Below are 27,847 nucleotides of genomic sequence, written 5' to 3' on the forward strand. Positions count from 1 at the left end.
TATGGGACTAACAAATCGAAGGGTTAGATCATCCAATAGCCCCAAAAGTGAATGGTTCAGATCATTCATTCACATCTGCCCCACTTCATTTTTCGGCTGCACGAGCGCTGTGCCTAACAACTTGCCACGTGTAACGAGGTAAGAGGGTTTACACAAGCATTTGGTCTGTCAGGTGACTCTTGCGAGAATTAAGCCCCCATACATAAGCAGGGGAATTCTGGGATGCATATATAAGGAGCGTTTAAGATCTCCGAGACTATAAAAGGGCGAGAAGAAAATTCTGTTCTCCCTCTCCTTATCTTCCAACTGCCATCAACAGAAATTCAAACGACTTTCGAGGTGATTTTCCCCGCTCTCTATTTTTGCCTCTTTTTAATCACCTTCTCAACTTTTATGAATTCCTAGGGTTTCGATTTCTGAACTGACTATAGTTCAATCCAAATAAATTAAAAGATTCACATACTCTATCATGCGATATTGATCTGATATTCAAGGCAATTTTAGTTCCATTAAACTTTTCTATCTTTTTCACCTTCTACACTTCTCTGAAATTCTAGGGTTTCGATTTCTGCACACACGGTACTTCAATCAGAATAAAAGGTTCCTGTACTCTGTTTTGAGATATTGATCTGTAACTTTAAGGCAAGTTCAGTTCCATTGGATTTTTTTCTCTTTTTTGTTTTTTTGTTTTGTTGTTTTTCTTGACTTCCCGATAATTATAGGGTTACGTAGATGGGAATGTAAATTTGAGAAATTGATCTGATACTTTAAGGAAAAGTCAGTTCCCTTGGATTTTCTCTCATTTTTTTCTTTGTTTTGTTTTGTTGTTTTATTTGAATTTCTGATAATTATAGGGTTACATAGACGGGAATGTAAATTTGATGGAATGTTCTGAGTTTTTAGTAGGCAATTGGCAGATCGAGTGAAGAGATGGCGACGTTCGAGCTGTACCGGCGGTCAACTATTGGCATGTGTTTGACGGAGACCTTGGATGAGATGGTCTCTAATGGAACTCTAAGTCCGGAGCTTGCGATCCAAGTTCTGGTTCAATTTGACAAGGTGAGATCATGGCTAGTTTTCCTTATAGGGGAACTGCAAATTTTGTTTTGTCTAATTTAGTTTTGTTTGTTGGTGGATTGCAGTCTATGACGGAAGCGCTGGAAACCCAAGTGAAGAGCAAGGTTACTATTAAGGTAAGCGTTTGGGCAGGCTCCTTGGAATTGTGTTTTGAACTGATTCTATATATTTTTATAACTACTGGAGGGAATTCTTATCTATTGTTGTTATTGCTGTTGGTAATTTTATATATTGAGTTCTTATGAATTAACATCCATTCATATGTTCTTGCAATCACAAAAACATCTTGTGGTGGTAGCCCTAATAAGTAAGGTTGTACGCCACATTAATAATATGAGTAACACAGTGGAGTTTCGTATACTTGTACCATTTTTTCCAAGGAGTGATCATCCTTGATTAGATGTATGAAGATTAGCCCCTTTTAGAAAAAAGAGTTGTCTTGCTATGTGCTATGTGTGTTGCATTTACATGTCATCCTCAAGTATCTCCATTTTGTAAGAATGCAAGGAAAAAGGTCTTTAATCTTCTGCAGGATTGAGGCGCTTTACAAGAACAGAGTTCCTAGGTGTGCAAGAGGCTACATCTTGACGAACTTGGTTGGTTTGGCATTACTAAAATGTGATTGAAACTCCTTCAAAGTAGTACATCCTCTCCTACAATTTTTTTTTTTTTTTTGAAAACGTAGAAATTTGTTAATATAGCTAAGCTAAGTTTTACTGTCAAAGCTCACCAAGCAGTAGTTTTCGTTAGGGGTGCATCTTGGTTCTGCTTCCACCTGGAAAAATCACGTGTTGTGCTGTGTTTGAGTCGGGTTCGGGTTGACTCGACCCACATCAAAACCCAACATTTTTTGTATAATGATATTTCTTTTATGTTGTTTTAGAACATAAATACCTAAAGGGGAAAGATATCACCATAACCAACTCAGCCCGACCCGAATTGGGAAATCGTGTCGGGTTCGGGTTGAGATATTAATATTTCGGTCTGGGTCGGGTTCACCTTCATCGGGTTGAGAGTCGGGTCTGGTTTGGGTTGACAGTGTAGAGTTTCGGGTCGGGTTCGAGCTGGTTTCAACCCGACCCAACTAGACCATTGTTGGACCCCTAGTTTCCGTGAGTGCATTGCAGGTCTAGGCACCCCGGATTCTGTGAGCTTATTAGCACGCTCATTGGCACTCCTTGAGATTTGAATGAAGTTCTCAATTCGGCCCTTACAAGACTCGTAGTTTCACTAACATATTGATATAGTCTACAAGAACCTGTTTTATCTCCTTTTGTCCATGTAATAGCATTTGCCGAATCTCCCTCAACAATTAACCTCGAGTCAGTTATGCCTAGAACAGTCTGATTCCAATGAAGAACACCTTGACCGTCACCTCTGTTAAGTCTGTTCAGCCCAAGGTTGGCGGAGCGGGAAGCGAAGGCTCCCTGGATGGTGGAAGTGGGAAGCGTGAAATGTCTGGGGAAGCGTCAGGGGAAGCATGAATGGAAGCGCGATTCCCACTTTTTGGGGAAGTATTGAGATTCCCTATTCGGAATCGTGATTCCTCGATGCGAGCTGTGATTCCTCCGTCAGAATTTTGCTTGATGAGGTTGGGGGTGGGGGAATCCATCTGAACCTGATTTTCTCCTTAGGGATCTCCCCACTAGTGTCTCACTCCATTTCCTGGGGGTAATATCAAAGGAATACTCCATGAACTCTTTCCTAACTGATGCCTGGACTATTGAGAACTTGATCTTCCATGCAGTTGGAGGAGCAGACTTTTCTTTTGAATGTACGTGCATTACACTCATTCTTTATGCCCCACGAAACTGCAAAATGTGACCATGGCCCACAATGCTCACCTCACAGGGCCTAAGTGTCGACATTTCCATCCTTCCAGCACCTTCCCTACCGAGTTTGGCTGAGCCCTATTCATCCTGAACCAGTCACATACCTTCTTCTCTTCTTCCTCCTTTTATGTGATGCACCTACGAGCCAAATGGAACCTCCTTTGCTTCATCCTGTCCTGGTATTAATTTTTTGCAGCACTGCTGTCTAGACGAAAGCTTGTATTGGGCTCTCCCCACTAGGATCTCACTCCACCTAGAATATAATCTCAATGGAATAGTCTATGATCTCTTTCCTTACCGCCTCCACCAATCCACCCCATAGCGCCTAAGCGTTGACACTTCCAACTTTCCAGGAGCTTCTGTACCGAGTTTGGCTGAACCCTCTCCATCCTGAATCAGTCATATGCTCCGTTCGTCTTCCTCCTTACATATGATGCTCCTGATTTCCATATGGAGCATCCTTGGCTTCAACCTCTGTCATGTGTATAAATTTTCTTCCACACTTTTGTTTAGAACGTGCATATTTCCGCACTTTCTTCCATGGAAATTACGTATCCTCATTTGGGGTGAGGGACCGAAAGAAGGGATCCTCTCCTAATTGAAAATTGTGCAAAAGAAAGAATTTAATCAGGAAAATGGAAATGATTAGCCCCTCTCTCTGTCCCCTACTGTTGAATGAGCCCCTAAACGAGAGTTAGAAGTTATTGGTGGGATTTTTACCTCTCTTAGAACAGAGGAGAAAGACCTCAAGGGTCATTGCCTAATCTAGACATTTCTTGATTATGAAAGCTTACCTCCAACCATTCAGAAAAATAAAAATAAAAATGAAAGCTAACCTCCAAGGGATGGCACATTGGTACCGTTGACTATGTCTGCATCACATATACTTGGTTTCTATTCTATATAATGGGTCTGGGCAATGATGATGAGAAAAATCTTTATGCCCTCAAATAGATCTCTTCGATCTCATTTGAATTATTAATCTCAACTTGCCCATGTATAGCACCTCAATTTCCCCTCACCTAATGATATCACCAGTAATAAAAGCCCTCAGAACCCTGCTTGACCACCCATCAATCTTTAAAGATCAAATTGAAGGGTTTGCTGACAAAAACAGTGCATTCTTTTTTCCTTCCGCTAGTGTTCACTATCTTCCAGTCTCTTAGCATGTCACTAACTGTGATACCCCAAGATACCTTGTTATCTGCCGTTGTATGATGATTTTATTTTATTTTATTTTCTCCACCATCTTCTTTGACACAAGCTGGTTCTTGAATATCCTTTGTTTCTTCCTTTCCAAATCTCCTACACAATTACGAGTAGGAGCATCGTCTACATGATATATCCTCAATGCAAGATGTCACCCAAGTCACCCAATACCCCGCCCCGCCCGACCTTCCCATCAACTTTGCCACCTTTAGGGTGCATACTATTTTACCACTGTGAAATGAATAAAAAATGTGGTCCATCAACTCCTCTATAGCTTACACTTCTCGTAACTCGCATGCTGAGATCTCCTATTTTGACTGTACCACTAGGTAGTACCTTTCCATTTATTCCGGCAGTGAGGTTGTCCACTTAAAAAGGGCATGTTGTTAGAGCATGGTATAGTCTAGTTATTGAGCATCTTTTATCAAGATTATCCTCATGGTTAAAAATCCTCTCATCTTTCCTAGGATGATGGTAACCAGTGCAATGTTTGTAAATTAATTATTATATTTTATTTCATTGTTTTGATTCAAACATCGTAAGTAGCAATGCATTGTTTGATTTTTCCTGCAGAGAAGCAAAAGGTTAACGTATGTTTATTTGGTCATTTGGAAAGAGGTTTCTATACCTTATTCATAGTAATATAGAGTCGAAATAATTATTAGTAGAAAGGGGAAGATGCACAAGTGTGAATGTAGAGCGCAAATGTGCGAACATTTGTGGGCTACTCCATAGTTTTGACGGTATGGTAAGTTGGGCCTTCTCCAGCCAGTGGCCCTATAGGAGTTGCCAATTCCAACAAGGCTGAGATCTGTGCTTTGGGATAGGGGATCTGTCTCATAGACTCTTCTCTCCCTGATGTCCTAGTGGTCGATGGAGACTCCCTCAACATCATCCACTAGGCTAGTGGCATCATTGATTTCTTGTGGCGATTTTCGGTTGCTTTTGAGGAGATTCTTGGTCAACTAGTATGTGACGATATGTCAACATTTTCCTTGCTTTGCCAATAACGTGTTGGATTCCATGGCTAGGAGTGGAGTGAAGACTGAAGAGGGATGAGATGTCGATGTCTGATCAGCTCCCCCCGAGGGACTTATTTAATTTTTGTTTTTTGATGTTGTCTTTGAAAGCTATGGCGTGGATGGATTAAATCATGCTTCTCAGCGGATGGAATGTACGACAAATCATGCAGGATTTTGAAAGCTACATTGTGGTTGGATTAAAGCGTGCTTCTCAACAAGATTGTTTTCATTAGTCCCTATAGCGCACCATTGTTTAGATTCTTCAATATGCCTTAAGGTTGTGGCAATGGATGCCCTCTCTCTAGCTTTTACATGATCATGGTTGAAAACTTGAAATTATTAGCAAGTTAATCTCACACCTGTTAAGTGGTCCATAGTTTCAGCCGTAGATTTGGATTTAATCAACATCCTTTAGTATGTTACAATTGGATTATTTTCCCTAAGCATCTTTTCTTTGTGGAGTATCCAGGCTCTACATTCTCAAATCCCGTGGGTTCCCTCTCTAAATATACCCTGTGAGCATTCGCAGTAGGATATTGCAATCATCCATATTCTCAAAATATCTGTACTGGAAGGTGGTTTCTTTTTTAACGTGCCTTGGATGACCCTAGCCATGGTCATATTATCCAACATACCAGCTTAAAGGGTTTCCAAAATACCAATACAATCTAAAGTACTTGCTAATGAAATGGATAAAATAAGATGTATGTGGTCATTTTGTGTAACTGACGATACGTGCACCCTCGTATAATGTGAAAAATCGAGGAGTGTGTGTCTTAAAAAGAGCCCTTCTAAATCCTAATCAGGTGGCATGGAGTTTTGGTGACTTGGAGGAAACCTATATCTGGAATTAGGATGTTAGAGAAATGACCCATAATGTGGTTAATCATTGCACGTTCAAATCCTAAACACATCCATGTTGGCTCTAAAGGAGGAATTAGGCAACCAAATAGTCATTCTTTTGAAATCATTCAAAAAAGAAAAAAAAATACTCATTCTTTTGAAAGATAGATGGTACCAGTGGAGAGTGACTGAAAACGGGTAATCCATGTTTTATATGATTAAGTCATTGAAGCTTTTTAATGCTTTCTGCTGGTGGTTGAGTTGGACAACCCTTTTTTTCCCACATAACAAAATCTGCCTCTAAAAAAGAAATTCCATTTTATGCTCTCATGTGTGTGTCTGGATTAATGAAATGGAATAGAATAAATCCTTGGAGATATTAGAGTCAAAATCTGCAAAAACCATTTTCAGGTTTTCCAGAAGGTGAGTTCCTCTTTATATTTGTGATTGTAGATTAGAACGTAGTGACGTTGATTATTAGATCAAAACACCATGATGTGCAGCCAATGGAATAGAATAAATCCTTGGAGATATTAGAGTTAAAATCTGCAAAAACCATTTTCAGGTTTTCCAGAAGGTGAGTTCCTCTTTATATTTGTGATTTTAGATTAGAACATAGTGACGTTGATTATTAGATCAAAACACCATGATGTGCACCCCATGGCTCCGTGATGTGTCCCACATGGGCTTCAACAAGCCTGGCTGTAAACTTAAAATTACATACCCTGTATCTGTTCTTATTTATGACAATAGTCTTCATCACTTATTAATCTTAGTTCTTTAACCAATGACCATAATCTCCTGAGGTCTGTCTGGTCCTTCAAATTTTCTCATATGATCTTAATTGATAATGTCATAAAAAGATAATCAAAGCAACTGGGAGCTCCTTATCTGTTTGCTGCTGATAGTTTCTCAAGCAGAATTATGGCTATCATGTTACATGGTGCGCCGTTGCTTCCATATCTTATTTTTTTGAGAAGAAAAAGGAACACGCCCATCTCTCATTCAATTTTACTTCACCTTTTGTGTCTTTCAGTGGGCCCTTGCGATTCTCATTAACTCATTGTGATATACTTATCCTTTATCCTTTCATTGTCTTGAGATGGGATTTGTTTTTATTATAATCTATTTAATTTGTTGTAATAACACTTTTCCTGTTCCATAAAGGTGTTCTCGTCATTAGGCATTCTCTGCTTGTTTTGGTGTATATGATATTATATATATTTAAAGTTTGCAAGTTTGGTGTAGAAATCCTTTGTCCAAGAAAATTTTGTTCTTTTGACCTAAATCTTTGTTTAGAACCTCCCATGGTGACTGAGGTGGTCCGCATGAGGATACAACATGGAACACCAATGTAATTAAAATACAATGACAGAAAAAAGAAGATAAGACCAAGGGGAGGAAATCAAACATTTCAAGCCCCAACTTCCCCACACCATCCCTCGCAAGCCTGCCCGCCGCACAATTGGCAGATCTTCTAATGTGTTTTAAGTATAATAGATGAGCACATGATCTGAAATCTTGTCAAAGAAATGGGCAAATCTCCGCGGAGGGACTACTGGTCCGCACAACCACCCTATGATGTTCTTGGAATCACCCTCCACGATCACCTTATCCAACCATGCTTTGTCCATACATTTTATACCCTGATAAACGGCTCTAACCTACGCCTCACTTGTGTCTGGTGTCTGCATTCCCAATAAGACCCGAAAAGGCGGAGATGATGTTACCACTTGAGTCTCTAACAAGCTTGAGCCGTCATAGTTAAGCAAAGTTAAGCTTAAACAGTGTTGTTATTTGATTATCTCATGTTTGTTTTAGACTTTTAGATTATATTTAGCTGGCTAGAATACCGAACCTGAGAAGGAAAGCAAGTGTGTATTGAGATAGAAGCTGCGTGTTGGTCTACGTAACCTCATTTCTTTGGTCAGAGATGAACGGGACTGGCTTTCAAGGACCTTCTCTAATTGTTATCCCGGAATGTAATCGTCATCATTAAGCTTGCGCTGATAGACCTGCTTCAAGGAGTACCTCCCCAAATACACCAGAAGAACTAGGATGAGTAAGTCCAGACCAAGCAATGGTGTCAGGCTTCAAGCTGATGATCTGGGCATGTGCAGAATGAAAACTTCATTCTCAATTCTACAAGAATTTTTATGAAAGTGTTTCATTTGCTTCTTTTCCATCGAAGTTTCATTTTCCCAGAATGATTAATTCTAAAATTTATTAGTTTATTAAATAAATACCATATTTATATTGTTTCAAATTATGATAGTAATAAATTGTGACACGTGCATACACATAAAATTATTTATGTGTGTGCATGTGTCACAATTTCTAGATTTTTAGATGTTATCCTATCAGCCGACCCCAACTGGTTGGGATAAAAGGCTTTGTTAAGTAGTTGAGTTAGATGTTATCCTCTCAGACTCTTATCCGTGTCGAACTCGACACACGAATCCGTATCAACAAATCATGACTATATATGCTTTCTATTTTAGCTGTGTTCCCATTTCTAATTTTTGGGGGTTTGCCGTGCTCGACACTCTGCGTCAGTGTCGACACCCGACACTTGTGTCTGTATCCACAAATCAGTGTAAATTTGAAAAATGATGCTAATAGAAAAAATTAAAACATCTTAAAAAAGAAAAGGGAATCTTAAATCACCACTATTTCATTGGAAATGACATAAATACTCTATCATAGGAAATGACCAAAGTACCCATTCTCATAACAAATGACTAAAATATCCTTATCTCATGAAAAAAGACCAAAATGCCCGACATCATAAAAAATGAACTGCCTTTATCTCATAGAAATTAGCAAAATACCCATATCTCATCATAAATGATCATGAAACCCATCTTTCATAAAATTACCAAAATACCCTAGCTCATAGAAAATGACCAAAAATACTCTCATCTTTCATTCACCCTCACCTTGTAGGGATTCACGGTATTTTGGTTATTTTCTATTAGATAGGGGTACTTTGACAATTTTTTTTAGAGATATGGATATTTTGGTCATTTTCCAATGAAACACGTCGGTCAGGAGATGTCACTTGTTAGGGACTTCTTTGCGAATGAACAGGGTATATCCGAAGGGGTACCAGGGTTTAGATGATTGCAAATATTTTTTTTTGGATGATATTGAGCATACATTTCCTTTGACTTTTTATTAACTTTCGGTGATTGATGATAGTAAGGCATGTATTATTACTCTTGATTCGCTACTACTTGGTTGATTGATTGATAATACTAACACTTGGACCGACCTCATTTTTTATGTCACACTCTTGTAAGCATGTGTTACTCTTGATTCTCTACTTGTAGCTCATAATCAATTTTATCAGCTCGATTCTATTCTAAAAAGAAGAGAAATAAATTTTTTATCTAGGGTATGAAACATGATTCTAATTCTTTATATCATAATAACAAATAGAATCAAGACTAGAATCAAAACAAGATTAGAATTAGGACCGTAGCCAAAAGTAGCCTTAGTTTCTCGTGATTTGAAGAAATAATCATAGTTTAATTTTTTGCCGAAACAAATCGGTTTGGACCAAAACTGAAATTACATTGAATCTGATTTTTACATGAGTTTCCCGAAATTTTGCCGAATTTGAAATTTTGGAAATTTCATTTTTCACCCATATTTACAAAATTTCTATCGAAATGTAAAAGATTTCCACCAAAATTATTAAAATTCCCACCGAAATGTCCGAAATTTCCACCGAAATTTTGTACTTTTCAGTGGAAATTTTATGAAAACCCAAAATTTTGTCCAATTTTTACATGATTTCGGCTGAAATTTCCACCAAAACTGAAATATTTCTGTTTTGGTGGTGGTCATCAACACCAAAACCGGCATTTAAAACCTTGGAAATAATGTGACCCCACAATGTCAAGTTACTGAGGATTTCATTTTGGGCCTTCCCAAAGAAATAATACTCCCTAATCTCTAAATGCCAAAGCACCAAGACGGCCTCTTTTATGCCACTCGATTTGTTTCCTATTTGCAAATAAGGTTATTTTAATTTAATCTAAAATTATTGTAATAAAATATTTCAGCTAAATATTTATATTAAAACTCAAACAAATAAAACTCAAAAAATAAAAAATCATATTTATATTTAATCCATTTGCATATCTATACTATATCTAACCAGAAAACTGGGGTTGCATGAACAGCCCAGAATCTTTAATACCAAATGGAAAGGAAAGAAATGAGAAAACTTGGGTATCATGCACGCATGCTCCTAGGTTATTTAAAACGTTATAAATGTAAATCTTTTCTATATTTTAAATACTTATATAACAAAAAGGAGGTTATTAAAAACCTTATGAATAATTTCTCTAGATATGGAATACCTTACACAACAGTCACAAATAGGGGTGTAAACGAGCCGAGCCGAGCCGAGCTTGGCCAGGCTTGGCATCGGCTCGTTAAGCTCAAAAGCTCGGCTCGGGCTCGAACCACGCTCGAGCTCGGCTCGGCTCGGCTCGGTCAGGCTCGCGAGCCTTATCGAGCTCGGGTTATATTAAATTCACACCCCTCATCTTCCTTGGACAGCCGTATCTATTGTAATTTGACTACTCTTTTTTTACACTACGGGGGGTGGTCCAAGTAACAAATGGGGTTCCAAAAAAGAAGTGACATATTTTGCCTCCCCCTTTCACTCCCTGGACAACCCTTTTAGTGTATATATTAATATATAATATATATATTTAAATACATTAAATTCCTAACGAGCCGAGCCAAGCCGAGCCTGGCCTAGCTCGGGCTCGGCTCGTTAAGCTTAACGAGCCTGGCCAGCTTGGCTCGGCTCGTTAAGGATTCGAGCCGAGCTTTTTCTGAGCCGAGCTCGAGCGAGCTTCCGAGCCCGAGCCAAAATTGAAACCCTTAGTCACAAACGGAATATATATATATATATATATATATATATATATATATATATATATGTATGTATGAGCATTGATAGATACAAGGGAGCCCTTGCATAAAGAGCTGCAAAAGGGCCTTTCATTGGATCCACGTCATTTTCAGTTGCATTTTAAAATCAATTGAAAAAGTAAAATCAGTTACATTAGGATGACGTGGATCAAATCAAGAGCCCTTTTGCAGCTCTTTATGCAAGGACTCCCTTGTATCTATCATTCATATATATATATATATATAGAGAGAGAGAGAGAGAGAGAGAGAGAGAGAGAGAGAGAGAGAGAGAGAGAGAGAGAGGAAAGTGTTTCTAAGCACATGCTTAGATAAGCTTATCTAAGCACATGCTCAAAAATACATATGGCTCACATTTTTTCGGGGATCCAAAGCATTCATTTGGAAGGCCTTTCCATGGATAGGGTGTGTACCGAAAATCAGCCCTATGGGATCGTCCTAACCCTGCCATTTGTGGAGGGGAAAATGGGCAGAAACATGGACACACAGTGTCTGTCCATTTTCCACTCCAACTTTGATTGGGTTAGGATGATCCTATAGGGCTGATTTTTGGTACACACCCTATCCATAGAAGGGCCTTCCAAATGAATGCTTTGGATCTCCCAAAAAATGTGGGCCACGTGTTTTTTAGCAGGTGCTTAGAAACACTTTTCTCCAAAAAATGTGGGCCACGTGTTTTTTAGCAGGTGCTTAGATAAGTTTATCTAAGCACGTGCTTAGAAACACTTTTCTCATATATATGTATATATATATATAAACTATACTAAAGTGTGATTGAAATAGATGCAAGTAAAAAAAGGGAGCCTGTAAACCCCATGCATGTCACATGTACATACACATTCATTGATATGGTTGGCAACCATGAGTCTAGCCCATTGCAGTTTGTCCCATCCTGATTGTATGATCCTAGAGCGTCTTTGAGTATCTGCCTAGAAAAGTTAAACTGTGGTTTTTTGTTTCTAATGATGTTAGATGGGGCATTAATGTGGCAATGGGATCAAGACCATGTACATCAATCGGTGGGACCACACAAATATGCTTTGTGGGAGTCACAATCATTTGGTCCCACTGTGCTATGTGGGACCCAAGGCCAGAGTATTTGGCCCCACAAAACAACATTAGTCGTAAAAGCATATTTTTGGCACGAATTATGCTTGTGCATGTGTGCTTTAAATAATGTAACTTTTGTGATTTAGCATGATTTCTCCATCAACTAACTACATTTGGGGCTCTAATAATTAATGCTTCATAAATTTATAATATCTTTTATCTTATTGCTCGACTAGGAACCAAAACTGTTCCTGTGATATTTTATACCCTATTATTTCTAAACTCATTACAAAGATATAATAAGGTATCTTATTAGGAAATGTTGTTCAAATTACATACAGGTGTACATTAATACTGTTCAAACTTCAAAGTACTTAAGTACATACTGTGTTTAGGTAGGTACATAGGAAACGTATCAGTTTTTTCACCGGTATCCATTGAGGCGGTCGCAACATCCATGGAGTCTGGCTTGGTAATGACAGCAGCACCCATGGAAGATGTAGGTAGCAAGACTGTTGTCTGTCAATGGTAGTAAGTCACATGGTTTTCTTCTTGCTAGACACATGTATAAAGCCTAGCACACTAGAAACGTAGGCCGGGCAAGGAAAAAGAGTTAATCGAAGGAAGTGCGGCTTGGGGTCAGGGGTGGCGGTGAGGGAACACCTATCTTATCTGATAATTAATTCTCTCTAACTTCTTATATAAAATGCGGCCACTAACAATAGTAATTGTTAGAGCCCCAACTGTATTGCATTTTGTGAAAGTCAACATAGTATTTGCTGACCCTCAGTTTTCTATCTATTTATCTTTTCTTTGGTTGTTGATGGGTGAGCATATGTCGATCCTAAACTCCGTTGCTTGCTTTGTTACAGGGACATTTGCACACCTACAGGTTCTGCGACAATGTGTGGACCTTCATCTTACAGGATGCATTTTTCAAGAACGAGGAAACTCAGGAAAATGTTGGGAGAGTGAAAATAGTGGCCTGTGACTCGAAGCTGCTTACGCAGTGAATATTGAAAGTGCTCATGTTGTGTGGAATTCCATAAATGTTCTGCAACCTTAAAACTATCACAATCAACATTCATCAAAAAGAATATTCTGAGAACATAATGGCTCATATGAATTTGCATCATCTTCTCCTCACATGCATTTTTGATATTTTCACAATCTGTCTTTTAGTATATAAAGAGCTGTCAAAAGGTTATTGCATTTCCCAAAGGGAAGTGACATCCGCCCCTTTTGATTACCAGGACACCCAGAGCCAGTGCATCACTGACTAAAGTGGGGCTAATGTACATGTCAGAAGAATTCAATGGGGCTGATTGCCATGTACATTGGCACTGGGTGTCCTAGGAAATCAAAAGGGGCAAATATATCACTTCTGTTCCCAAAAAGCTCTCAAAGCCAGTTAATGAAGAAAAGACGGCCAGGTTTGTGCAAATATCAAAATATGGCTGTGCTGATAACACTATTTGTTTTAGATTTTGAGAATTGATCAGAGTCCAAAACTGATTATTAGACTGAAATTTGAATCCAATAATCAATTTTGTACTACTTAAATGCAATTTTGAGTCCAATAAAAAGTTCTGAACTCAAAATCAATTCTCAAAATCTAAAACGCTTGGGGCCTAAGATCTTACCTCTGCATCCCTTGCCTCTATATTCCCAATGAGTTGGACTCAGTCCCACATGAGATACCATCCAAGTTGGGCTTAATTGTATTGTTAGATAAAATTTCATTGTCTGCTCAATGTTGTTTCATTTGGTTGGAGAAAAATAAAAGAACCTTTGATGAACATAATAATAATACACATTCTTTGATGAAAATAACAACACTCATAGGGTCTCTTTCCCATTCGATTTTTGTGACAGAGGAAGAAGAACAAGTAAGATGAAGGTAAAGACCTGTCAAAACTCTATCATTGTGATCAAGAAGTCCATGTGGCGATGACATGACATACATCAAATGACCATCAATTTATCACATGAGGATCTGTCCAATCGGACCTTAGAGACTTTTTTTTCCTTTAAAAAACAAGACAATATCTTCCACAAATTCTTTAAATAAATGATCCATTGATTCTTCCTCTTTTTCTACAAAGCACACACATGCTAGCCAATCAAAATCTTTTTTTAAGAGAGTTCAAATGTAATTAAGCTTGCCCACGATCACTGTCCAACAATGGCAAAGAGCATTTACCTGAAAATATTCCTTGCGGGTCCCCCGCACCCGAAATCGTTTGTTAACAGAAAATTATTAGTTGTTAATAAGGGAAAATAAAAATCCATTAGGATATTTGTAGATCACAGCATCAGATGTTAACTAAAATGAAACATTTGATGTTTAAGTACCCAACTCCTAAGTGAAAATATAGCCCAACTTATGCAAAACTATATGGGAAATGACATCGGCACTTCTTTGTCAATAATTTCACCCCTCTTTATTTAAACCATTTCAAATAGCTTTTAAATACTGTCACACTTTCGAGATTGCTATCAAGCCAACCTCATATAGAAATTGTTTAGTGCAGCTGGTTTTCTGTAATGGAGAAAAAAAACCCAAAATTTTAAAGTGTAAAAAGAACTAAGCAGAACTTGGCAAAATAAGTGTATTTGTTTTTTAATGTCTATTGATGTGAATTAGTAGTCATTTGGTCCTAGAAATAAGTGTCCAATATAGAAAAGGTGAAATAGCAGATGCTTTTGTATTAAGAAGAAAGTATCAACCTTTAGGCAGAAAAAAATTAGTTTTCTTAAAAAAGTAATGAATAATACTTCCCAGGAAAAAGGAGATAGCTATAGCCTGTTTTTTTTTTAATCACAAATGTTTAGCTGAAAAATGGGTTACCAAACATTGGATAAGCGTAGCCAGAACACGCTGTTAGAGACTTAAGAGCAGAAATTGTAAGTGGTTATATTAGATGGTATAAATCTAAAGGACTGAACAAGTAATCTCTTTGTAAGAATAGACAAAAGTACATACATGATACATAAAGGATAATATCTGAAAGCACATGTAAAAGCACATACATGTAAGGAGGAGGGAGAGAATAAGAGACAAGTATGATCAACTAGTGTACGAAATTCATTCAAATCAGTCAAATTCAGAGTCCAACAAAGAGTGATATTAGCTACTCAATTTTCTCACTGATGAAGTTAGAGAACCAGTATTTCAAAAGCAAGCTGTTGGATACTGAAATAATTAGAAAGGGGCCTACAACCCTCAAGAAGTATGGAGATTGGAGAATGCTCCACTAAGAAGTCAATGATGTGAAAACTACATTATTCAAACTACAAGCCTCAACAACTATGGAGAATGCTCCACTAAGAAGTGAGTGATGTGAAAAGCTACATTATTCCACATGGAAGCCTTGCATTGGGACTTTAGGGCCATTAGAGTAGGATGGAGAGGAACTAGCATGAAGAGAAGGATTTCCATTTCTTCTCTTTATGTGGCTTTTTTAATGGATGGGATGAGTTATATAAAGGAGCTTCTCCCACATACTGCTTTTGATGCTTTCAGCTTATTAGGTTGCTGTCTCTACGAGCATATTTTCTACTGCTGATAATGGCACAAACAGTTGATCCTTCGGTCAATTTTTGACAAGTGTGTGGCTGTTACAAGTCCGAATCTCCACTGAATGACTTTACTTTTAGTGAACATGTAGATCTGATTAAAATAAAAAGTAATGTAATGCTACATTCACAGAGCCACCCTCCTCAGATGAAGAATGCCCAAGTCAAAATCAGGAGAAAAGGAGAATGATGCAATTATGAGCTCTCACTAATCAGAAAAATCTTGCAAAGCAAGAAAGATGCTCTTCAGAAAATGTAGAAGATGATTGTATGGAGACTAGACTCTTACTGGATATTGATGCTTATTTGCAAATAAAATTAGGCTACTGATATCCGCACGACCATGTTTGGATAATGAAGCGACTCACTTTGTTTTACACTTCTCTGATTGGCTGCTGAGAGTTTTTTTTGGGAATTGCAATAACCTTTGACAGCTGGTTACAACATGTAAAATAAGATGAGTTCGTCCCATTATCAAAACAGGGTTCTGCAGAAATCAGTCCCCTAAAATTATTTTAAGTTTACTCTTCTTATAGCAAGATCTAATCTCCTGTTTGTTGAAGAAAGAACAGAGAATTTTCCAGAAAGGGACGATGGGGAAAATCTACTTATGAGAAAATGCATGAAGTGAACAGGATTGGATGATATGATCATGTAGACACTATTGACTCCAACGTCACATAAGGAGGAATCTGGTATAAGACTATAAGGTTCCAAGGAAAAAATGTACTTCTCGAAGCCTCCCCCAAATTGCTCAAGCAGACATGAAGAAAGGCTAACAAGAATTTCCGATAATTGTGCATATTTGATACTATGTAGATGATCTTAACGCCTATAAGATCTGAGTCTATGTCATTGGTAAGCTCATAGTTCATTGGTGCACTCTTCTGGGTTCATCAGAGTCCTTTTCTCTTCCCTATCTTCTGTGTTTCTGTGATAGGGCTGGTGTTTAGCATACTTGAATGTGACATCTTTTTTTTTTTTTTAATAAACCGGTAGGGATCCCCTCCAAAACCCAACTTACCTACCAAAAAAAACTATTGTAGCTAACTCTTTTCATGCCTACGCAGCTTCATAGGTATTTCGGTTTCTACTTTCTGCAGATCCTGGGAACGGATTCATATGAGCGGTTGTAGAGAAGAAGCCGCGCCCCATATGAATCCCTTCTCCTCCAAGGTTCTTGAAGCTGAATTTTGATGGTTCAAGTCTTGGCACTCCAGGTCCAGTGGGAGTTCGAATCTGCTTAGGCGCTCATAGAATGTGGTCAGCGGACATTCTCTAGGCTTATAGGTTTCAAAGACTAACAAAGCAGAGGTTCAAGCTCTTTTTTGAGATATATGTCAGGTGGGTAAGAGTTAGAAGGATAGTTTCATCACTGAGGGGACTCTCTAAATGTGGTAAGATGGGTCTAAGGGGTATTGGTTTTTCTTGGGGGATTTGTGGAAGCTATAGAGGAGAGTCTTGAGGGATTTTTTTTTTTTTTTGAAAAGAAGATTCTTTAGGCAACGGTAGAGCACGATGTTGAGGTTTGACACGTATGACAGTTGGATAATAACAAGGCAGATCGACTCGGTAGAACGAGGTTTGATAGGGAAGAGATGATGCTATTCGACTTTCTTCTCCCTCCTGATTTCTCACCTTGTGTTTTTCGGCATGTATGGGTGTTGTGCAGGGCCCACCTTTTTTGGCTTAGTTTTTTCTTTTCCTATTTACTTTTTTGCTTTTTGTTGTTTTTCTTTCTTTGTTTCTCCATACCACCTTGATCTTGGACTTTTCAGGCTAGTTAGACATTTCTTGTTTGTGTTTGTGTTTTTGTTGTTGTGCTTTCTTTGTTTCTCTTTGGACCACCTCGGGCTTGGACTGTTTTTGGCTGCTTAATGCATCTACAAGTCAAAAAAAAAAAAAAAAAACTATTGATATTCATGTTCTTTAAAATATTTAATTTCTTTGATGTAATATAAGTATGTTCTTTAAAATATTTAATTTCTTTGATGTAAAAAAAAAACTAGTTAGACATTATCCTCAATATTGTTGCATGTTGAGAAAATCACAGGTAAACTTGATATATGCTTTCATTCCAGATTAAGATACCAGAAGGTTCTGTATCTGAGTGCATTTCAACACCTTGGATCAGTTCTGTAGAATTGCAAAGGACTAAACCAGTTCCCGTGTAATAGAGAGTTTATGTTGCAATGCGAAACAAATTCAGAAAAAAATATTCTCAGCATGATCTCTATTATTAATTTGATTTAATGAGTACCGCATCTCCCTAATATATATAGAACGAGAAACAAAAAGAGATAGCAGTAGATTCAACCACAGGGAGTTCCAAATCACAAAGCCCACACAAAAACTACACAGATGAAAACATGTGACATGCTGCCTAAGTATCAACATATCAGCAACAATGGGATCTCCATTCTACTTCGGAGTCGAATCCCGAGTATCCTTTCCCAAATTATATGGTTTCACTTCTCCAGTGCTGGGACTGTATGGTCCCTTTCCACTGATCCGAGGACTTTGTGCTTGTTTCAACTCACTGACACGGGGACTGTATGCTTTCTCTGAATAACGTGGGCTGTGAAGGCCTTTCGAATCTGCAATTGGGGTTCCAGTTGAGCTAGTTACTTTTGGACTATACATATGCCTGATCTCTCCGCGACTTCGAGTAATCATCTCATCCAGAACCTCTCCATCATCTGCAAAAGAAACTCTCATACCTCTGGTTCCCTCCTGTTATGAACAGAGGAAAAATGTAACAAGGATAAGCTAACAAAGCGATGCCAGTGACATTACATAGTGTTAATAAATTGTGTGTGTTTCAATAAGGCATCCTTGCCACCAATCAATGAAAATGATCCAAACCCAGCATGCACAGTCCAACTAGTGAAGTAAGAATGCCAAAAATAGTAAAATAATTGAAAAAAAGAGGTTAACATGATTTATAGCATTTCTAGAGTAATTATGGGTTCATCATAGAGGGGGTTCAAGACATCAACTGGAGATAGAACTATCAGTAAAATGCAAAACAAGACACATAGAAGAAAAACAAAGACTGGGCATGAATTTATGGAAACAAGTAATAATACTTATTTTAGTTTCGTAGGTTCATATTTGTTGAGATACCTAGCATTCAATCAGACATTGTTCATGGAACCCTTCATGAAAAGAAAGCCCGCGCCTCTTCATACTCAGCCGCATCTAGATATTGAAGGTGTGCCCCTTTGTAAAATTTAGGTAGAATGTGTTGCCTTACAGGAACAAGTAGCATGATCATCAAAGGGAACAGAACCCCAGCTATAGGAATCCATGTGATCCCAAAACATGTCAGCAAGTAAGCTGTTTGGAAAACAGTAAATGCTGCGATCGTCTTAAAAGGCACAGTTTCCACAAAGGTTGAGTGATACTCCTCAAGCACCCTGCGAAGATTATTTAGAATCACAAACCAGTATTGATATACGTTGAACTCTTTCAAAATGTAACTCAATAAGAGAAAGAAAACAGAATTGAGACTTACTTGTATCTTCTACTTGGAGCAGTGAAAAGCAATAATATCCTTTCCCAAAACTGGTTACCCGGTAAGCTTTCGAGGGCCAAGAAGGCTAAGTAACCCCAAAGTACAGAGGTAGGAATCTTTCGAAGAAATGGCATGGCTGCAACACAGCCTCCCACCATCATAGCCTGCAACAAGTTGTTCACGCGCTGCTCTTTAACTTCTATGGGTAAAAGATCATCGAGTTCCTTCTCAACATCAAATACGGACTCATCAACTGGTGCATCAATATTCCCCATGCTCGAAGACAATTGGATTGTTGTATCTTTCAACTCCCTCAGTCCCTGCTCAAGAAACTCATGTTTTAGAGATAAAACAAAGCATTGAATTTAATTATATCTTTCAACTCCATCATGATATAGTTTCCATACTCGGGAAGATGGCTCTTGGTAGATCAATGGGGTTTGCATTTGTTTATAAGCTTCTTGCATACTTCCATACAATTGTCCCAAGCTGGCATTCTTATTCATACTTTCGTGTGCCGTATTGACAAGCCGGTTACAAAGCAGCTGCAGAAATTACTTATGTGAGAACTTAAATATCAATTGGCTCAGCCAAGACATTGGCGGTTTGGATGGCTAACCTGGTGCTTAAGAGTAGCCAGACTCTTTGTGTGCACTGGAGACTGTGGAATGACACCATTCGATGGAGGGATTCCAAGCAGACCACACAATATTACCTGACACAATAAGCCAATCATGTAATTATATTGTAGATCACGTGACTTTTACAAAATAGTAAACGAACTGATCACACATTGATTTTCAATCTACCACAAATGGTTCTGTTTTTTAAAAATTGGCTCCAAAGAAATGTAATGATCAAGAACAACACTCAAAACCATACGTTCTAGCCTCAATCAAGTTGAATGAAAAAATAGAGAAATATTTGTATACCATAAACCCCAAGAGAAGTAAATCATAATGAAATGAAGATGGCTTTCTCAAATTGAATTCTTTCTGCTGAGCAAGTTGAGATGCTACGCTGTGGTCAAAATAGTACAGAACTGCAATCATCGTTGCTGGAATAAAAGCTACCAGAATATAGAGAACGGGAACATCTAGCATTTCCTGTCAGTTTAAATGTGAAATTATCAAGTCATTCTTTCTAATATTAATAGGTTATCGAGTAGAATGAGAGAAATCTGCCATTTTATGGAAATTACTAGGCCCAAGATCAACAGATCAGGCATTTCTATCAAGAATAAAGAATAGAAGTAAGGGCATGCCTTTATGACTGTCCAGTTTGCATATGCACCAGGTGACCAAGGATTTGGGCTGAAAAGGTGCCTAGGGATACCACTTGGAATATTACCGGAAGGTATATAAGAAACCGCAGTCCAGACCACAACCATCAATGGCACCCCGCAATCTGCGATAAACCCTCCACCCTCGCAGCCATCCTGCAAACACTTCCTTGTTCATATATATTATGCAGAACATGAAAATGTTCATTTTCACCGCATACAGATAGATTTTCTTAAGAATACGAAAAGTTCGAAGAACATGGCTGATTTGAATAGTTATACATACCAGTCCCATATTGCCATGACCGTAGGATAAAATTAAACATTTACCAGGTTTAAATCACAGTCCATCTATTTGAATACTATTATTCTAGAATTCAGATAATATGGTGTTCTTATGAACACCTACTCTAGAGATACCAGATAAATATAGATTGTTTCTTCATAGCAGAAACTAGTACCTGAATCCTTCACTAAAACCACTAGTCCAGTCTTGCTTGTAACACATCAATCTTCCTTGAATATCATTCTTGATTCCGCGGAATGGTACAAATGTCTCCTCCATGATTAATTAATTGAGACAACAGAATATCCTTCTTTATTGGTTTGAATGAAAAGGTGATGAACTACATTATTTGAGTCTCACAACCTAGAGGGAACGAATCAGATGTGTAATGTCAAGTTGTAAGAGTAGCTTATGGGTCACTTGAATTGAGGATACTTCTTAGAAAATATATACATTGGATCTTATAAAGCGAAAGGACACATAAGAAACAAAAGAAAATATTTAGGGACAAGATGCCCAGAATAAGAACCACTGACTCAAGAACACTAGACTTCTGCTCAATAAGACAACCTAAGCTTCAAAACCCAAAACCCAAAAAATGTAGAAGATTTAAAAATCACATCAGCATTGGATGATTCAACCCTAAATAAACCAACCCTTCTGCTTACTTTGAAGTTTTTAATCAATGGAGGATGAAAAACTATAGAGGTCTGAGAGGAAAGCTCCAAATATATAAGCTTGAAAAGGTTAAAAAGGTAACTGTAGATTTGATGCAGAGACAATGTGAGTGCAGTATGGTCAAAAGGGAATGAAAAAACTTCACTATCAACTCACAAAAGCAAAAACATTAGAAAAATGAGGACCCCAAAAGAAACAAGAAAAAAGAAGTGAAAAATTTGACAAAGCAGGAGGTTTTAGTGAATGGAAATGTAGAATGCATATACTCTATGGGTCTAAAAAAAGAAGAAAAAAGAACTGAGACTTTTTTTTCTGGCTATGGGGAGAAAGAGGGATCTGTAGAGCTTCAAAAGCTTGCCAGTCCATAATAAGCTGGCTGGAAGTAGCCAACCATCTTCTACTGTATTTTTTTTAATAAAAACTGGGTTAGGTTGTTTTTAGGATGACCAAAATACCCCTCTACTCAGTCAATGTGAAGGGTATTTTCAGACCTTTTGAAAGATAAAAAATTAAGGGATAGTTACATTTACACCCCCTCTAGTTTCTGACACATCCACTTCCACCCCTATAGTTTAAAACGTGACAAATACACCCCTGTAGTTTCAATTTGTTTAAGGTTTGCCCCCTCAGCTGAAGGTTCGTCCATAGATTGAAGGGTTAGGATGATCCGATGGAGCTGATTTTTTGGGCACACCCTATCTATGTCAGGACGCATCAAATGAACGCTTTGGATCATCCAAATAATGTGGGCCCATACCTGAATCCAAACACTACCAAAAAATCATCCAAATAATGTGGGCCCACATTGTTTGGATGATCCAAAGCGTTCATTTGATGGGTCCTGACATAGATAGGGTGTGCCCAAAAAATCAGCTCCATCGGATCATCCTAACCCTTCAATCTATGACGAACCTTCAGCTGAGGGGGCCTACCTTAAACAAATTGAAACTACAGGGGTGTATTTGTCACGTTTTAAACTATAGGGGTGGAAGTGGATGTGTGAGAAACTAGAGGGGGTGTAAATGTAATATTCCCAAAAAGTAAATAGGAAATGATATTTTCACCCCCTTTCATTTGTTTGTCTTTTCCTAAAAATGAAGAAAAGACAAATAAAGGGAAGTGTTATCAGCACTATTGTATTTTGATGATGGCACTCCTCAATTTATTAAAAAGTACAGAATGGCCCGCACTATAAAATGATCCAAACCGTCCGTTAGATGAGCCACAGCCTAAATCGGTTGTGCCCCAAAAATCATTTCCATAGGTTGATCTTAACCCTCTGATCTATAGAGGGTTAGGATCTACCCTCAAAGATTCAGTCCCTCAATAGATTGGAGGGTTAGGATCAACCTGTGGAAATGATTTTTGGGACACAACCTATTTAAGCTGTGGCCCATCTAATGGACGGTTTGGATCATCCTATGGTGCAGACCACACCTTACTTTTTAATAAAGTGAAGAGTGCGATCATCAAAATATGGTAGTGCTAATAACAATTCCCTTTACCTATTGAATAAGGGTCCGTTAGTTAATGTTTCTTTTTTTAAGCCCCCATTTGCAATCCTCCAATTCAAAGTTTGGATTGCTAATCGGACTCACCAAATGAGCAGGCTCGATCTCCTAAACGTGTGGATAAAAGAAGTGTTTCACACTGTAATTCTCTATCGGGCTACATCTTCCAAGTGGCAAAGGTGGGCATGGTGATCATGGCCATTCATCTAGGTGGCGTGACAATCTTGGCCCTTCGATAAAATTACGGGCCGGAGTTTTTTCCCCCATAATTCAACCATTGATATTTGTAGGTGTTGATTGAACAAAAGCGATTTTCCTTCGGCATGACCCAAAGGTCCTATGAACGGTGATGTTCTAGTGGTAGTCCACGAGATCAACGGTCTCGATGAACCCACATTCCTCCTCCGAAAAATTTCCTAGTAGGGGAAATGATAATTCCACCCCCTTTTGTTTATCTTTTCCTGGAAAAGAAATTCATTTTTAGGAAGGAAACAAAATAAAAGGGTGGAAATGTGGTCATTTTAGGAAACCACAAACAAAAGTAGTGGAAATATCATTACCCTAGAAAAAGAAAATGCATATTCGAAAGTAAAGAAACCGAAAGCAGGACCCAATAGACCAAATTCAGGGCAGAAACTTGCGGATGGGAACATATACTCAGAATTCGGTGTATATACCATCAACTGCCATCCAATTATTGGCCCCACCACTTAATTGGAGTCCCACATCATTGTTACCTTCGAAACCCTTTGGGTGGATGAGATGGGGTTGAAGCTATGATCTCAAGGTTGAGACCCACATATCCTGACTGCTCATTTTTCTACCACAAGGTTTGGGGCCCACATAACCTGACTTCTCATTTTCACCACAAGGTTTTGGGCCCACTTGTCACAGTGTATATTCCACATCCATTATTGTACATGGTATTCTATTCACCTCCTTCTAGTGAGTAGGGCCACCATCGGCCAAGAGCCATTAATTCTACTTGTGCGGATGTCAGTCCTCTTTAATCTTCTTACGAGGAATAAGAACTTTTTTTTGATGAGTAAGCTAGGGTTAGGCGGACCCCTACTAGTATATTAAATAAAGAAAGATGACATAATAGCATGAACGAGACCATTGTCCAATCTTTAGAACAAAGTCTAAGGTAAAGGGCAGAATAACAGGGGTCATGGTACCACTGAAGACAAACTCAAAACAATCAAGAGAAAAGAGAATACACGAGATGGACATGTGATCCCTAGAGCAGGACTCCATACTTAGGTGAAGCCCTGTTTACTGTGATCTAGGAGATCTATCATCTTCTAGCTATATTTCCTTATTTTTTGACTTTTCCTCGACTCTTGAACCATTGGGGGATGACAAAATGGCCCACCTGTCTATGAAGATTGGGAGAAGAGGGAGGTATGTTTTCCTCTTCTTCACTGGGATTGGATTCCAATTGGAAGGATGGTACTTCCATATTCTGATTTTCTTCTTCGATGTGGGGTATCCCTTCCTCCAGGGTTTCTAGCATGCCTAGGATAGGTATGACTTGTGGATTTGGATATATGGGGGATTTGCATCCTTTTCTAATTGAATGGCTCAGACATTCGATTCTGCATCAGCTATCTTTCTTTTTTTTGAAATGGCAATAATTATATATAGCAAATTTAGGAGGCTGAGATGGACCACCCATATCTACAATAGGAAGCAAGAAAGAAACAGGAACGAAGAAAAAACAAAATACAGAGAAAACCCCTTCTCAGGGAGGAAGGTGGTCGAACTACATAATAGAACCACCGGAGACACCACGCTTAGCTAGCGCATCCGCCTTATCATTTGCTGATCTTCTAACATGTTGAAAGCCTATAGCGGACCCTACAATTAAGTCCTCAATCTCATCAAAAATGGAAAGAAATCTCCACGGAGGAGCCACCCCACCTTTCAGCCAACAAATCACATTTAACGAATCTCCCTCAACAATTGTCTGATCCATCAACCTTCTATCGATATTCAAAATGCCAAAATGTGCCGCCCTCACTTCTGCATCTGAGGAATCAGACACACCAATAGAGCCGTAGTATGCCCACACAACATCCCCCTTATCATTGTGACAAACCCCTCCCACTCCTGCCGGACCCGGATTGCCGGAACTCGCACCATCGAAATTAACCTTATACATGTTTTGAGCAGGGGGCTTCCACCTTTGCAAAATAAGATATCTGCGCTCAACACTAAAGCACACCTCCCGCCAACCTTCCCAAAGATCAAAAGCCGATACAAACCGGAAGGATGGGAGGCATCTCACCCAAGATATAACCAAGGTGATGATCTTCAAGTAAATCCAATGAGGATTCATGGCTTTCCCCTCAAAGACTCTAGAGTTCCTCTCTTCCATATAGACCACCACGTAGCTAGTAAACAAAAATTCCACAAGGTTTTTCCTTTTTCCTTCCAAGGAACCCCTCCCCATTGGTGCAATAGCGACAGAATAGATTTTGGAAAAACCCAACAAATCCCAAATCTCATGAAGATGAATCGCCATATGATCCTAGTGAACGAACAATGCATAAACAAATGATCCACAGATTCCCCATCATGCAGACATAGTGGGCAATGATGAATAAGCCACATACCATGGTTTCTCAGAAAATTAATAGTTTGTATTCTATCACGACAAACCGCCCAACCAAAGATACAAACTCTAGGTGGGCAATGAAATTTCCATACCTTTGCCGAACATGAAGGGTTAGAAATGGGCATAATACTTTTAAAGAAAGATTTAACCAAGAAAGTCCCAGAAGGTTCCTCAATCCAAAGCCTTTTATCCTCCCCATTCCTTTTAATGTAACAACCCTCAAGAAGGGCCCGCAGGCTAGAGACCAATTCCACCTCCCATTCAAAAAATGATCTTCTAAACCCAGGGTTCTACACAAGAACACCCTCATTCCACTCAAAGCAATCGCTAACAAAGGCCTCCCTATTTGAAGCCATACTGAATAATCTCGGAAATCGACACTTAAAGGACACATCCCCACACCACACATCCTGCCAGAATGATATTCTAGCACCCCCGTACACTCTAAATCTAACATTTAACATGAAAAGAAAAGACATTTTTAGAATGTCTCTCCAAACCGACAACCCTTTTTTTGCAAACAAGTCCAAGGATTCCCATTTTCCCATATCACATCCATACTTACTTCTAATGACCTTGACCCACCAACAATCATGCTCATCCCCAAATCTCCATAACCATTTACCCAAGAGCGCATGATTAAAATCTCTAATTCTCCTGATACCCAAACCACCCAACTTGATGGGGACACAAACCCCCTCCCATTTGACCAAAGCAATTCCTCTCTTATCCTCATTCCCACCTAACAAGAATCTCCTCTGGATCTGTTCAATCCTAAGGGAGACACTAACAGGACATTTAAATAAAGACATGAAGTATATAGGTATATTGGACAATACCGCCTTAACCAGCACAAGCTTACCACCACAAGAAACAAGATTCCTTTTCCATGTACTAATCTTCTCTCGATCCTCTCAACGATAGGAACTCACCGATCTTTATTCGGTTTACCATCCCAGAATCACAGCAATTTCCTGAGCCCTCTCCTCGGGAATATTCAAAGCAAAAATTTTAGACTTGTGGAAATTCGATTTTTGGCCCGAAATGAGCTCATAGCATCTCAAAATGGCTTTTAAGTTTCTCACTTGCCCAATCTCCGGCTCACAAAATAATAATGTATCATCATCAAATTGCAAGTGGGAGACCTCCACCTCCTCCAAGCCGATCCTGAATCCTCTAAAAAGATCAAGGCTGCTTCCCATCACCAGTGACCTACTAAGGATTTCCGCCACAATGACAAACAAGAAAGGGGATAAAGGATCCCCATGTCTAAGCCCTCTAGATGACTTGAAGAAACCCTTTGGAGATCCATTAATGAGAATAGAAAACCAAGCAGATGACACACAACTCTTCATCCACGAACGCCATAGACATCCGAATCCCATACGCTCAAGAGAGTAATCCAGACATCCCCAATCCACTCTATCATAAGCTTTCTCCATGTCCAACTTACACAAGATGCCTTGCTTACGAAGTTTGCGATATGAGTCAATAGCCTCATTTGCAATCAAGGAGCAATCTAAAATTTGTCTTTTTTCTACGAAAGCACATTGATAATCCGATATGATTGATGGAAGTACCCTTTTTAAGCGATCCACTAAAACTTTAGCCAAAACCTTATAAAGGCATCCCACAAGACTGATAGGCCAAACTCGGATATCCTACTAGCACCTTCCACCTTAGGAATTAGAGCAATGAAAGTAGCCCCCGAACCTCTATCCAACTCCATACCTTGATGGAACTCATGGAAAAACATCACTAGGTCACCCTTGACATATTCCCAAAATCCATCCGGCCTGGGAGCCTTATAGCCCAAAGAGAAAACAGCCCTCTCAATCTCGTCGACCTCAAACGGATCCTCCAATTTCCTACTCTGATCACATTCTAAATGGTTAAAATCCACCCCCTCCGGAATAGGCTTCAATATACCATCTGATGTATATAAGGCATTATAAAAGCTCAATATAGCACTCAAAATATCTTCCTTTCTGGAAACCACCGCCCCATCCTGTGGACCCCGATCCTGAGAGGACAGGTGCGGCGAGGGACGTGAGATCCGCCTGCAATCCTCTAAGATCTCCACATGTGAAGGAGAGCTCTACCAAGGAACTCTCAAAATAGGTGCCACTCTCATAGCATAGCACGAGTGGCGATATAAAAAAGAAAGAGATACATCTTGATCCGGAGCGAAGGCTCGAAACCAAGATATACCTAAAAAAAACTCAGAGTCGCCATCCATGGATAGGCCATGGAACCCCAAAATTAAATCCTCCGTGCAATGGATAACCAGAAATATATATGGGCTCGTGCCTGATTACGAATCGAGAAGGTCCGAAGAGCACCCCCAATTCGTCCGAGTGCAAGCACTTGGTCTCTTATGCCATTTTCATT

At 38.9% G+C, this 27,847-nt stretch overlaps 3 protein-coding genes and 1 pseudogene across 8 annotated transcripts in view; 1 reads left to right on the forward strand and 3 right to left on the reverse strand.

Annotated features, from left to right (window-relative positions):
• The window catches only part of LOC143890004 (transcription initiation factor IIA subunit 2), a 28,054-nt gene extending 14,936 nt beyond the window's left edge, over positions 1 to 13,118 (forward strand). Inside the window, exons 1-4 of one of the 6 annotated variants that reach the window (XM_077394479.1) lie at positions 793 to 803; positions 904 to 1,059; positions 1,143 to 1,193; positions 12,856 to 13,118. In XM_077394479.1, coding sequence (XP_077250594.1) covers positions 931 to 1,059; positions 1,143 to 1,193; positions 12,856 to 12,996 — 321 coding nt within the window. In that variant the 5' untranslated portion in view covers positions 793 to 803; positions 904 to 930 and the 3' untranslated portion in view covers positions 12,997 to 13,118. Of the gene's footprint in view, positions 1 to 792; positions 804 to 903; positions 1,060 to 1,142; positions 1,194 to 12,855 lie in introns of those variants that run through there. The other 5 variants (XM_077394478.1, XM_077394480.1, XM_077394475.1 and 2 more) reach the window with 5 other exon arrangements.
• A 4,733-nt stretch (positions 13,119 to 17,851) lies between these two features.
• Positions 17,852 to 20,519, reverse strand: LOC143891395 (putative boron transporter 2). The gene is made up of 5 exons (XM_077395968.1): positions 20,012 to 20,519; positions 19,699 to 19,794; positions 19,487 to 19,624; positions 19,080 to 19,399; positions 17,852 to 18,981 (listed from the first exon to the last, which is right to left on the reverse strand). The coding sequence occupies exons 1-5, from the start codon at positions 20,180 to 20,182 to the stop codon at positions 18,723 to 18,725; spliced, it is 984 nt and encodes a 327-aa protein (XP_077252083.1). The 5' UTR covers positions 20,183 to 20,519; the 3' UTR covers positions 17,852 to 18,722.
• A 5,227-nt stretch (positions 20,520 to 25,746) lies between these two features.
• LOC143891153 (uncharacterized) lies at positions 25,747 to 26,898 on the reverse strand. Its single transcript, XM_077395792.1, has 2 exons — positions 26,408 to 26,898; positions 25,747 to 26,242 (listed from the first exon to the last, which is right to left on the reverse strand). Exons 1-2 carry the CDS (start codon positions 26,896 to 26,898, stop codon positions 25,747 to 25,749), a joined length of 987 nt encoding a protein of 328 aa, XP_077251907.1.
• A 155-nt stretch (positions 26,899 to 27,053) lies between these two features.
• Positions 27,054 to 27,847, reverse strand: part of LOC143891154 (GDSL esterase/lipase LIP-4-like) — a 40,096-nt pseudogene continuing 39,302 nt past the window's right edge.

Source organism: Tasmannia lanceolata, unplaced genomic scaffold, assembly GCF_043159265.1.
Source record: "Tasmannia lanceolata isolate RefF3 unplaced genomic scaffold, GAP_Taslan_0.1 ptg000013l, whole genome shotgun sequence".
In the NCBI taxonomy this organism is placed as follows: domain Eukaryota; kingdom Viridiplantae; phylum Streptophyta; class Magnoliopsida; order Canellales; family Winteraceae; genus Tasmannia; species Tasmannia lanceolata.

What these genes read in the sequence shown, in the direction of transcription:
- LOC143891153 (XM_077395792.1), bottom strand. Translation starts at nt 26,898, where the DNA reads ATGGAGAAAGCTTATGATAGAGTGGATTGGGGATGTCTGGATTACTCT. An exon ending in ATTGCTGTGATTCTGGGATG is followed by an intron (nt 26,243 to 26,407) that starts GTAAACCGAATA and finishes ATGTCCTGTTAG; the next exon opens with TGTCTCCCTTAGGATTGAAC.
- LOC143891395 (XM_077395968.1), bottom strand. Translation starts at nt 20,182, where the DNA reads ATGCTAGATGTTCCCGTTCTCTATATTCTGGTAGCTTTTATTCCAGCA. An exon ending in TGGCTACTCTTAAGCACCAG is followed by an intron (nt 19,625 to 19,698) that starts GTTAGCCATCCA and finishes TAATTTCTGCAG; the next exon opens with CTGCTTTGTAACCGGCTTGT. An exon ending in ACCAAGAGCCATCTTCCCGA is followed by an intron (nt 19,400 to 19,486) that starts GTATGGAAACTA and finishes TTTCTTGAGCAG; the next exon opens with GGACTGAGGGAGTTGAAAGA.